General features: G+C 33.3%; 1 protein-coding gene across 13 annotated transcripts in view; it reads right to left on the bottom strand.

Annotated features, from left to right (window-relative positions):
- Window positions 1–13,384, bottom strand: part of DPP10 (dipeptidyl peptidase like 10) — a 1,405,335-nt gene that overhangs the window by 151,233 nt on the left and 1,240,718 nt on the right. For 12 of the 13 annotated variants that reach the window (XM_085001430.1, XM_085001433.1, XM_085001436.1 and 9 more), the window contains 2 exons: window positions 236–288; window positions 54–135 (listed from right to left, as the gene is read on the bottom strand). In XM_085001430.1, coding sequence (XP_084857556.1) covers window positions 54–135; window positions 236–288 — 135 coding nt within the window. Of the gene's footprint in view, window positions 1–53; window positions 136–235; window positions 320–13,384 lie in introns of all 13 variants that reach the window. The other variant, XM_085001442.1, reaches the window with a different exon arrangement.

Genomic DNA, 13,384 nt, shown 5'->3' with positions numbered 1-13,384 from the left:
CATAGGGTCCTCCTAGCTGAAACTAGTTGGTACAAATCAATGCCTGATCTTACCAGTTGCTGTCCTTGGACACCCCAGGCCGCATACTGCAAGATGGAGTCCTCTACTTCTGGGGGATTTAACTCCCAAACTTCCCTTGAAAAAAGGTAAATAGTTTTATGTGAACAAATTGACACCTCCACCAAAAATTTAGTTGGACAATTGGTCATGAAAACCAGAAAATCAAAGAACTTACCTAGTGTGTATGTTGTAAATCACATATGAAGCAGTATATGAATAATGAAAAATCTGAAAGAAAAAAAAAGAAGAGTTATAGGTCCTAGTTTATTCCTATTTGGGAATAAAGGCTCTAATTTAATGGGTATATAGATTTTTTGACAAAATCTCGCAAATCCAAGAATTGGTTTTAGGCGGAATTCAAAATGTGAAATATCCTAGTTCTGGAGTTTACTTCCTTCTCTGAATCTTACTGTAATAGCCTCCTGACTTTTTTCTGACCATCAATCCCTTTGCTTATTCAATCCACTGTCTACTTAGTATGGCAGTGAATATATTGCTATCTTTTAAAAAATACTCAGTGATTCCTCATTGCCAATAAAATAAAATTTAAACCACTTCATTGATATGCAAGGATTTCGGTACTTTAGGTTCTACATGTTTTCCACCCTTATCACCCACTATTTCCCTTCACCTAATCTATACTTCATTTATATTTGGCAAATTCCTTCTTATACCCTGAATTTTTTTTTTCCTAGACTTCCTACCCTAACTCACATGAATATTTCCCCTCCTTCTAATATAACAGTTACATAGCTTTCAAATGAAATTTCTTTCTAATGTTGACTCTTGACTCTTATGAGACTTCTCACCCTGTAGTATAAGCTATACACATATTTTATTTATGTATTTGTCTTTGATGTTTTAGGGCCACACCTGCGGCATATGGAGGTTCTCAGGCTAGGGGTCTAATTGGAGCTGTTGCTGCAGGCCTACACCAGAGACACAGCAATGCCAGATCCAAGCTGCACCTGCAACCTACACCACAGCTCAAGGCAATGTCAGATCCTTAACCCATTATGCAAGGCCAGGGATGAAACCCACAACCTAATGGTTCCTAGTCGGATTCGTTTCCACTGCGCCATAACAGGAACTCCAATATATACATATTTTAAGTACATGTTTTGTTTTCCCACCAGAATGTTGTCAGGTCCAGGTATGTGTTACTTTTGCATCCTCCACATTATACAGTGCCATGTCTGCATGCAACATGCAATCAATATTTGTTGAGTAATCATTCTGATAGCGAAAAATCCTTGCAGCTCAGGTGTTTGTGGAGACAAAATGGGATAACACCCCCAACCACGTCAAAGGAAGAGCGGAAAATTACATATTAGATAGTTGGTTCCAAGTATATATCTTCAAGAGATTTTAGTGCCATCTTATAAAGAAACTTCTTTCATTTTAAAGGCCATCTTCCCAAGGATCACAGCATACAGGATGGAGTAACATTAAGGACCACAGTGGATAATGCAAAGATATTCCTATATTTTGGTTCTTAACTAATTAGAGAGGGTGAAATAATAGAATACAGAGAAAATGAGGAAATTTGCAAAAGATGGGTTAAGGAAAGAGATGAGTATGAAACATTTCAATGAAATTATTTTTCTCCAAGCTATGTGGATCTAGTGAAGAAAATTTTTCTTTATATGGCTATATTGTTATTATTTGTAAGATCTGCAGAACTTTTATTAATACTTTCATTTTCAGCATGTAATTATAAAAGCTTCTTTTATTCCTATAGTGGATGCACACTGTACAAATATTATAATACTGTCAATTAAAGCTCCCTAGAAGTCAAATTGTTATTTCTACTCACTATAACAATAGCTTCAATTAAACATGATTGGCCACATATTTGGTAAGCAAATATTAGTGTTCTCTCTTTGCACTGAAATTTCAATCCTTCCCCTATTTGTTATAGTTTTGTGTTTTATGAAGATTTATTCTCCCATTTCTTTCTTAATAAGTTTTAAATCTGATATTGCCTTCACTATAGAGTCATAGAAATGAAAATGTTTATTGGTATCTATTTTGGCATTCCTATTGTGTTCTATAGAATTCTATATTTGATTACAAATTTTAAACCTTGAATCTACTGCTATAGCTGACAAAGAAGTGAAAAATGTGATCGACTCTATACACATTTTTTTTTTCCATCTCAGAAAGTTTTGCTGTCAAAGCACACTGCCAAGTGAACACTTGGTCTTCAAAGCAGACAGATTTGTCAGTGATGCTACAGGTAGAAGAAATTATTCATCCCATCTGTTAATCACCTATCACTCTGTACCTGAATTCCAGGCTTGCATCCATCTTTAGAGTTCCTGAGCATTACTGTTTTTGTCAAAGCAAACCAAAATAAGTCTGAGACAAAACTGGATGGATATAACCATTGAGTCTTGGTCTCTTTCCATATATTGCATTTACATGACATAGAGTTATAGAGGTCACTGGCTCTTCTCAGTGTATGAATCTCAAGGACTTAGAGCTATTCCCAATGATGTGATTTAGAGAGGGAAATTTATAAATTCAAAAGTATTATTTCTTGTTTTGTAACTTTCAATAATTAAAATTGCTTTCTATGTTCACTACAGAATATAAAGGGTATAAGGTAGGAGAGATCTTAAACAAGGTTAGAGATAGATATTTCTTTATGTTTGTTTACCTAATATGGCAGTGATTGCCATGGGGTGCGGGGTGAGGTCAGGGAATGAACAAAATAGGTGAAGGGAGTTAAGGGTACAAACTACTAATTATAGAATAAAAAAGTTAGAGATGTAATGTACGGCACAAGTTATATAGTCAATAATATTGTATGCACATAAACTATAAAAATATTGAATCACAATGTTGTACACCTGAAAATAATATAATATTGCAAGTCAATTATATTTCAATTTAAAAAAAGTTAACCCTGACTAACCTGCAAACACATAGCTAACAACTCACAGAGTATCAGCCTCAACCATAGATGCCCTACATCGCATGGAGGTTCCCAGGCTAGGGATCTAATCGGAGCTTCAGCTGCTGGCCACAGCAATACAAATCTGAGCTGCATCTGCTACCCACACCACAGTTCATGGCACCACTGGACCCTGGATTCTTAACCAAATGAGCAAGGCCAGGGATCAAACCCTCAACCTTGTGGTCCATAGTTGGATTTGTTTCTGCTGAACCAAGATGGGAACTCCCAAGTTTGCTATTTATAGGTAAATAGAAACTAGCCCTTTTTTCCTAGCTTAGAACGCTGTCCTCTAAATCTACTGTCTTTGGTGTGTGTGTGTGTGTGTGTGTGTGTGTGTGTGTGTGTGTGTGTATTTACTTCTGGCAGATTTTAAATATTTCTTGTTTTGTAACTTTCAATAATTAAAATTGCTTTCTATGTTCACTACAAAATATAAAGGGTATAAGGTAGGAGAGATCTTAAACAAGGTTAGAGATAATATTTCTTTATGTTTGTTTGCCTAATATGGCAGATATTTTGAAAGAGGGAATTTTCAATAGAATCAGATTTAGCTTTACTGTATATCTGTATTAAGGCAAACCGGGCTTAATCAGAAAAATCAGTCAGTGCTAATCTGCATCTCTCTCTTGTCTTTGTCTCTGTCTGTCTGTCTCTTCCTCTGTCTCTCTCCTTCCCTGAACAGCATTTCTATTCTTTTTAAAAAGTCCTCATTTGCTTTTATTCTAGGTTCCTCTTATATGCTAGATAGGTAGGTCTTGTTTTATGATGAAAGGATAAAATTGGAGTCACTAAGGTTAGAAACAGTCTTTTTCTTGTGATGATTGGCTGCTGCATAATGAGAGCTGAAGTGAATAACTGATGAGATCCTTGGGGATAAAGACATTTCACAGTCAAAAATTACGTATTCATTCTATCTCTGCAAGTGATATTCCATTGCCTGTTATAGATTGCGAATAGTTATGGCCAAGATAGTGGGTACGGCAAGGTTGAGATGTACTATGTAAAAACCTGAGCAAAGCTTACTATGGGAAACTGGACTTAGGATGTCAATCACTCAGCCTCATGATGTCAAAAGGTCCTGGAAGGTACAGAAAGCACCAAAAGATCCTGCAAACCAATCTGATCTCCATCACCTATCATTAATTTAGGAACCCTAAGCAGAGGTTGATTACTAAAAGTTATCATGAGTGGTAAGATTTATTCTCTTTATTTGTTGTAGGTATATTCTGTAAGTTATTATAAACATGGAATTAGCATATACTGAATGATTGCTCTTGGGAGAATTACAGAGTTAGTTTCCTTTTAGCCTCTGGTTACATTTTTATCAACCAATCAATATATAACATTTTTCCATGTGTTTTTTTTCTTTTAAATACTATAATACTTAATATGTTGATTCATTAACACTGAACTCATGGTTAAAGGTACCATAATTCATGCCTGAATGAAGCTTAACTAACACAAGTACTTTCTACGTAAAGCCTTTCTGCACCTAGGAACCCTGGACAGGACTTCAGCAACATGCTTCAGAGCATTTTAAACAGTAAGATTACCAATAAAAAGCAAAAACACATAAAAAATAATGCTAAATGACATTGAAATGGACACTGATTTACAGTGTGAAAGCTGGAACAAGAAGGCGTTGTGTCATTTTCTTTGATCTCAGCAAGGAAAGTGCACCAGGCAACACAAATGTTCTGCCCTTGTGCATGTCTGTGAATTACTGAGAAAATGCAATGAGGATGGATTATGAAGTTACAAATACAATTTAGAAAACTGGCATATTTGCAATTCCAGAATCCTTAAAAAACAAAGACCAGCTTTATATGTAATATAGATGTAGCATGAGATATTATCGGAAGAAAGAAAAAACAGATATTTAAAGCTTGCCAGAATTTAAACACAAGAAATGCGTAGAAGTCATCATGAATGGTGGTGCTCATGCTCTGTAAATGAAAACTAGGTACATCCATTCATTTATCAAATGTCTGTTAAACAACCTCTTTTTTTTAAAAAAAATGTATTGGAATAGAGTTGACTTAACAAAGTCATGTTAATTTCAGGTGTACAGCAAAGTAAATCGGTTATACATATATTCATTCCTCTTCAGATTATTTTCCCGTATAGGTTACCACATATATTCATTCCTCTTCAGATTATTTTCCCATATAGGTTACCGCATATTACTGAGTAAATTTCCCTGTGCTATATAGTAGGTCCCCTGTTACTCATCTAGTCTATATATAATAGTGTGTATATATCAATCCCAACCCTCTAATTTACCCCCGCATTTCCCCTTCAGTAAACATAAGTTTGGTTTCAAAATCTTTGAGTTTGTTTCTGTTTTGTAGGCAGAAACATGGAAAGTCATAGAAATTTTCATACTAAGTGAAGTTAGGTCTGACAGAGAAAGACAAATATCATATGAGATTACTAATACTTGAATCTAACAGAAATAAACAACTTCTTTGGAACTTCATTAACTTCTATTTTTTAACAATGATTATGGTGGTAAAAGTCATTTTTTAAAAATAGAGTAAATAAAAAAGAGTATCAGTTGATAATTTTTATTTACTCATATGTTGTCTGTTAGTTTGTAAACATGTATTGAATACTAATTTTGCAAATTCAAAGACTGTAAAAATCATGACCCCTCCCCCCAAAGGGCTCTTGATCAATTTAGGGTGACAAATTAGGAAACATTAAGTAAGTATAAAGGGCTCCAGTTGCAGCTCTTGATTTAATTAGCACTTGAAGATTATAAACCTATAAGATTTCCAAGAAGTAACCAGTAATATGTTTCAAAATGGTAATCATAGAAAAGATATCAGTAGATTTAGGCATCAAAGGGTTTAATATAATTACTGAACTGAGCATTTACTATATACTGGACTCTACTGAGTGCTTTACACATATTATATCATTTAGGTTTAAATCAACCTCAGGAGGTAGAAACTATAATTCATAAGTCATGTGATAGGCTCTTGAAGCAGTGAAAGTTTAAGTAGGAGACCGAGCCGCAATTTGAGACTAAGTCCCTCTGATTACAACTTCTATTATCACTTAATCTCCCTGTACACTCTCTCTCAGGGAGTTGGAACAGGAAGCATGACTCCAGACTTGCAAAAGATTTATTTCTGAAAGATCTTTTAAAGCACCACCCAAAGATTTATGGACAGGAGCAGGCATGAATTAATTGTGATTATCACAGTTAAGAGAGATTTCATTGGAAAGATGATCTAATATATCAGATTAAAATTGTAAATCCCCTTCTCCTTTAGCTGTTTTTCACATTTTTTCCTTGGAATATCAGTTATTACCTAAGACATATAAGGGGATTCATGTCAAAGAGAGTTACACTTACAAGGGAAAAAGAACAGGGTACTTTAGTAATTTATGTTTAAACCAGAAATTTAAATCTCTGGGTGCCAAATCTTTTCTGCACTGCAGTTAAACTGCTGAATTAGAATAAATAGTATGCATTTTTGTGGCCTTAAGAATATTTAAAGTAGTATTATGGATTTACCATTAACTCAAACAATTAGGAAAAATAAACCATGAGGAAGCAGGTCTTTGAACAAATACTATTTATGAAAGAATGGCAATAAGAGAAAAGAATATAGGCAAATGGTTGTTTGTTTCTCTTAGAAGTAAGTAGTACAATGATGCCAAGTTTGTTCTAGGGTAATGGAATACCTTTTATGATGAGAGAGTAGTGGTTCTGCTGTTGGAAAAAATGTATCTTTATTATGCAGTGGAGAACCAGGCTGTCAAGCCTGATATCCTAACGGAGCACATACAGTTCACAAAATTACGGGATATAGCTCTACAAAAATACTTTTAAGATACTACATTTTAAAAGTCACTGTTTTTGGAATGGATAAGCAATGAGATACTGCTGCATAGCACTGGGAACTATATCTAGTCACTTATGATGGAGGATAATGTGAGAAAAAGAATGTATATATATGTATGTGTGACTGGGTCACTTTGCTATACCGTAGAAAATTGACAGAGCACTATAATGAAAAAAAAATAAAAATCATTTGAAAAAAGTCACTGTTTTTTAAATGGTTTCCTTTGCTATGCAAAAACTTTTGAGTTTTACTAGGTCCCATTAGTTCATTTTTGTTTTTATTGTCACTATTCGAGGATGTGGATCAAACAAGACGTTGCTGTGATTTATGTCAAAGAGCATTTTGCCTATATTTTTCTCTAGGGGTTTCATGGTATCTGGTTTTACATTTAGGTCTTTAATCCATTTTGAGTTTATTTTTGTGTATAGTGTTAGAGAATATTCTAATTTCATCATTTTACCTGTAGCTGTCCAGTTCTCCCAATCCACTTATTGAAAAGACTCTTTCCTCCACTGTATAGTCTTGCCTCCTTTGTCATAGATTACCCGACCATGGGACTTGGGTTTATTTCTGAGCTTTCTGTCCTGTTTCATTGATCTATATTTCTGTTTTGTGGGGGAAGGTGGGGGAAGTGGGATGGGTGAGGAATTTGGGGTTGGTAGATGCCAACTATTACATTAAAAATGGATAAGCACTTATAACTGGAATCTAATATCCAGCACAAATGAACATCTCCACAGAAAAGAAAATCATGGACTTGGAAAAGAGACTTGTGGCTGCCTGATGGGAGAAGGAGGGAGTGGGAGGGATTGGGAGCTTGGGCTTATCAGACACAATTTGGAATAGATTTACAAGGAGATCCTGCTAAGTAGCATTGAGAACTATGTCTGGATACTCATATTGCAACAGAACAAAGGGTGGGTAGAAAAATGTATACATGTAAGGATAACTTGATGCCCTTGCTGTACAGTGGGAAAAAAAAAATTATAAAAAAAATAAAAAATAAATAAAATGGATAAGCAAAGAGGTCCTTACTGTATAGCACAGGAAACTATATCCAGTCTCTTGGTATAGACCATGATGGAAGATAATATGAGAAAAATAATGTATTTATATATTTATGACTGGGTCACTATGTTGTACAGCAGAAATTGACACAACACTATAAATCAACTATAATCTAATGAAATAAAATTTAAAATATACGTTCTCCCCTCCAAAAATATTAAAAATTTAGATATTTACCATAAAAAAGGCTCTGTGAACTTCATGAAAACAAGTATTGGCAGAAAGGGAAAGCAAATATGGGAGGAAATGAAAGGTATAAGTAAGATTTGTCAGTATTTTAGTCTTCTTCCATTTGTTTTCTCAGTCAATACTTACCATAATCTTTAAGATATTATCCATGCAAGATATACATCTGATAAAACCATGACTGGAAACAACATTTTACAGATTCCAAACATGTAATCATTGTCTTAATGGGTCACCACATAGAAAAACCATGTACCGTTCTTTCATTGTATCACCATTATGGTAAGTGGTAGCATAGTAAAATATTTAAGATGGTGAGACCAAAAATAAGTGATACTAAAGAAGATAGAGTTAGCTGTTGCTTAAATTCAGGTCCAGTTTTGGCAAGATCTATATAAAACAAAAACAAAAATGCCAATTAAAAATAAAAGACTATCTGCCACAAACCCTACTTAGACATTCTCTTATAGATGTCACAATGCCATCACCATACAATATATATAGTAAGTAACATTTTGAATTTTTCTTCCTTTATTTGAGTCCAGTAGGCTTCCCATTGGGAAAATATAGATATAATTTTGTTTATTTTAATATTCACAGTATATTCAATCTGAGTTGAAATATGATTCTGTCAGCAAACTATGAAGGTGGACAACCTAAAAAGAAGTTGTGTAAGGGATACATGTTTGTATTGAATACATTTGTTTTATTCAAGAAAATAAGTGGCTAATGACTCAAGTCTGAAAAGCAGCCAACAAAAATTACCTGGGCAAAATTTTTGAATTTCATATAGAACTACTGTGTCCAGGATATAACCCAGCTGATTTACATACTAACAGCAGCCAGGATGAGAATATATTTTATTATACAAAAGAGATCTTTGAGTGAGAGGAATAAATCCTTTCCTGATATATTCCCTGCTAAAATAATTAACCGATCATCATAGAAAAACTTGCTACAAATAGCTCTTAGAATTTAGTTCATGAGAATGTTGACACAAAATTTCATTTCAAAGAAGCTCCCTAGCATCCTTTTTTAAATTACACATATTTAACATGTAATTTTCACCCTAATATACTGCTGACTAAAGTACCAACCTCATTGACAGTGCCACTCTTTGTAATAAAATGTTTTCATGTACTGGACCTTTCTGTATTAATTAATGCAAATAAGCTACTTTCACACCAACTAGCTCCAATATTAGAGAGGTCTGGTTTGATAACCCAAAGAGCATATAAGAGTCAATTGCTAACAATGATGCAAGTAGGTTTTCAGTTTGCACTGTAGTAAATTTAACTATCATCTTACTACGATATATGAGATTTCTCTCTAGCCTGTCAATTCAGAAATAAGTATATTGCAGTATGACAGTGTGAGGGACAAAATTTCAAAGTTGTTTCTACTTGGTAATAGAATATGAAAGACAAGGATGAAAATCCATGGACTCAACAGTATTTGAAGGACTTTGCAGGACTTTGTTGACTGAACCATGTATGTAATTTAGGGGAGTAGTCATTACATTCCCCAGCAAATGTGGTGAAAAGGTTCTTTCTTCATTTCAATGGGATTGAGTCCTAGTTTGTGACTTACTGAGCAGGTTACTTAAAATTTTTATTTTCCTCATCAGGAAAATGGGGAAAGCAAAGTACATCCAATTGTTTCTTTGTAAATATTATGAAACAGATATAAGGAAATTATTTAGTTATCATATGAAGTAAGCCAAAGCTCAAATCAAAACCAGAAAAACTCAAATACGTATTTTACTGAAATTTAAAATTTTATTTAATAAAAGTCTTATTATCAAGGGAAAAAAAAACCCCACAGCCTTAAAATTAATTGTAGCTAGTTCATATTAGTCACTTTTCATGCTATCCCCCATAAACAATTGACTCATTTGTGTTGATAATTTTTAAAATATTAGAAAAATATAAAAATACAATTTTAAGAATATATGATTAATTTATGCAAGCATTTACATATTAATAGCTATTAATTTTGATCAGATTTCTCACATATTCAAAATAATATTTTCATTGTCTATTTAAGCATATGCTTAGGATACAGTCCCAGAAGTAAAATTTGTAATGAGAAGATATGCATATTTACATTTTGATTCATATTACCAAGTAATTGTTTAAAGTTTATAGTATTGAATATAAATACTAAATTTATATTCAAATGTGGTATTTGAATTTACAGTGCTATATACTACATAAGTATTTTATTTTTTCTTTAATGCCACAATAAAATAATATTACCCATTGTGTTGAATTGGATTGTTCAAATGGCAAAAACAAGAACAAGCATTATTATTTTTTAACATTATTTAAACATTATTTAGACTTGCAGTTCAATTATGCTCAAGTTTGAATATCTTGTCATAAGTTCTTAATGCTTTGTATTTCTTCATTTGTAACTTAATCTACCATTGTATTTTCTGTGGGGTTATTTGTCTTTTCCTTGCTGATCTCTAAAAAGCTCTTTTTGTATTACGAATTGCAACTTAAGTTACATGAGTGACATGCATTTTTACCCAACAAAGGTTTGCCGTTTCTCTTTGTGTGTTTTCTACAGAGAAATTTTTAAATCTTTATGTGATTATTTCTGAAATTTATTTACTGTTTCAGCCCCTAGTAGTGTGTCAAGAGAAGCTTCACTAACTCAATACTATAAACTCTAAACAATTACTTTTTTCTAGTACTCTGAAAACCAATATCTTCAATCCACCTAAATTAATTTTTTTCTAAACTGTGAGGTATAAATCCAATTTTGCTTTTTCTTTCCTAAATAACCAGACTGATATAATTGATTTCTAATTTATCTTTTTCTTTAACATTACTCCTAAGTCCCTTACATAACTCTGATTTTTTTTTTCTGCCTAGAATCACTATAGTAAAATTTTACAATACCTTTTTGAGAAGATTAGTTAACTTCATCTTTTTTCATTACATATATACACTCTAAACCTTGGGTATTTAAATACAAGTCTTAATTCCTTGATCAAATCCTAGTTAAACTCCTATTCAATTCTAGTTAAACCAAGAAGGGGATTAATTATTATCAAATGAAAATTTTATTGTTCATTACCTTTGAAAAACTCATGAGTCCTTTTCATAAAATTTGGTCATAAACCTAATTCACTTTTTTTTTTAACTTTTTAAACTTGTTTTTATTTAATGTCATATTATCATGTAACAGTGAAAGCAGTGGGTTGAGTATTAAAAAATCTCTATGGATTATCTGTCTGGCTTAATATTTACTGTGAAAACTTGAATAAATGGCATAACTTTGTTTGCCTCAGTTTCCTAGTGATGAAAATATCTTCAAGAAAACAATTATTTTCCTTTAAAGGACGGGAAGTTACTAAAGAAGTTAATAAAGGAGAATGCTTATGGAGTTGCCCTCATGGCTCAGTGGAAATGAAAATCCAATTAGTATCCATGAGGATTTGGATTTGACCCTTGGCCTCACTCGGTGGGCTAAGGATCTGGCATTGCCACGAGCTGTGGTGTAGGTCACAGATGCAGCTTCGATGCCATGTTCCTGTGGTTGTGGCATAGGCCAGCATCTGCAGCTCTGATTCGACTCCTCACCTGGGAACTTCCATATGTCTGGGTGCTGCCCTGAAAAGCTAAAAAAAAGAAAAAAAGAAAAAGAATCTTATTAAGAGAAAGTATTATGGGTTGAAAACATTAGAGGATAATCCTGGGATAAAAATAGAGGCAGACATGATAAAAAATTAATGTGTTTTATATGCTGCTTATGAAAAATGACCTGAATTCTAAGTTGATGGGAAAGATTTATTTTTCAAAAGGAAAAGAACTCAACTTTACAGAAACTTTACAGAATGATTACCCTAAAGCTGACATTAATACCTGAAGAAAGTTGTCCCCATAGAAGTAATACTCTACTGACTTTCAACCTAAAATCCCTCTGAATTCTCTATTTGCAAGATTCCTGATGGCACAAAAATCAAATACATAAAGAACTGACTTTCAGTCTCAGTCACTTCATGTGTATTCATATGGACTGGCCTGTGGATGATGCCAATATGATTATTATCAAATGCAGAACTTTTTTCCTGAAGGGGCCAGATATTTGGCTCTGAAGTTCAGCCAAACCAAGTGAGCCTTGAAAATACAAAACAAATCACCCAGTAGAGCAGGTACCACAGTCTAAATTTTAAGAATAGATATTTTCTCCCTCTTAGAAAGCTATGTGCTATAAGTGGGTAACTACTTACAAAAAGGAGATGTCACATATGGTTTATACCAAAAATCAGAAGATATGGGCAGAGTACAAAAAAAAACAAAAAAACTAAAGTATGTGGATCTGTTTTCTTCACTTCTGTGCCCACCTCTCTTGATTCCAGAATCTCAGTGTTGTGCTTTGACTAATTAGTATGTTAATACTTCAAATTATTCTTCCCTTCACCTCTTTAAAAATTGTATCCTGATGTTCTTCAAAATTTCCAAATCTTTTTTTTTTTTTTTTTTTTTTTTTTTTTTTTCTTTTTTTGAAGTAAATTTTATTGGAATATAGTTGCTTACAAAGTTGTATTAATTTCATGTGTACAACAAAGTAAATCAGTTATACATATATCCATTCCTTTTCAGATTCTTTTCCCATATAAGTTATCACACAGTATTGAAGAATTTACCCTGTGCTATACAGTAGGTCTTTGTTTCCTATCTATTCTATATATTTATATTCTATATCTATATTCTTTTTTTTTTTTTTTTTTTTTTTTTTTTTTTTTTTTTTTTAATTTTATTTTCCCACTGTACAGCAAGGGGGTCAGGTTATCCTTACATGTATACATTACAATTACAGTTTTTCCCCCACCATTTCTTCTGTTGCAACATGAGTATCTAGACATAGTTCTCAATGCTATTCAGCGGGATCTCCTTGTAAATCTATTCTAAGTTGTGTCTGATAAGCCCAAGCTCCCGATCCCTCCCACTCCCTCCCCCTCCCATCAGGCAACCACAAGTCTCTTCTCCAAGTCCATGATTGATTTTCTTTTCTGAGGAGATGTTCATTTGTGCTGGATATTAGATTCCAGTTATAAGTGATGTCATATGGTATTTGTCTTTGTCTTTCTGGCTCATTTCACTCAGTATGAGATTCTCTAGTTCCATCCATGTTGCTGCAAATGGCATGATGTCATCCTTTTTTATGGCTGAGTAGTATTCCATCGTGTATATATACCACATCTTCCGAATCCAATCCTCTGTCGATGGACATTTGG

Source organism: Sus scrofa, chromosome 15 (assembly GCF_054392235.1).
Source record: "Sus scrofa isolate SSC_HxYL_T2T_F1_AM1 chromosome 15, Sscrofa_HxYL_maternal_Yorkshire_Landrace_v2.0, whole genome shotgun sequence".
Classification (NCBI taxonomy): Eukaryota; Metazoa; Chordata; class Mammalia; order Artiodactyla; family Suidae; genus Sus; species Sus scrofa.
The sequence above is the reverse complement of the archived record's forward strand: the minus strand, read 5'-3'. Positions and strand labels throughout refer to the sequence as shown.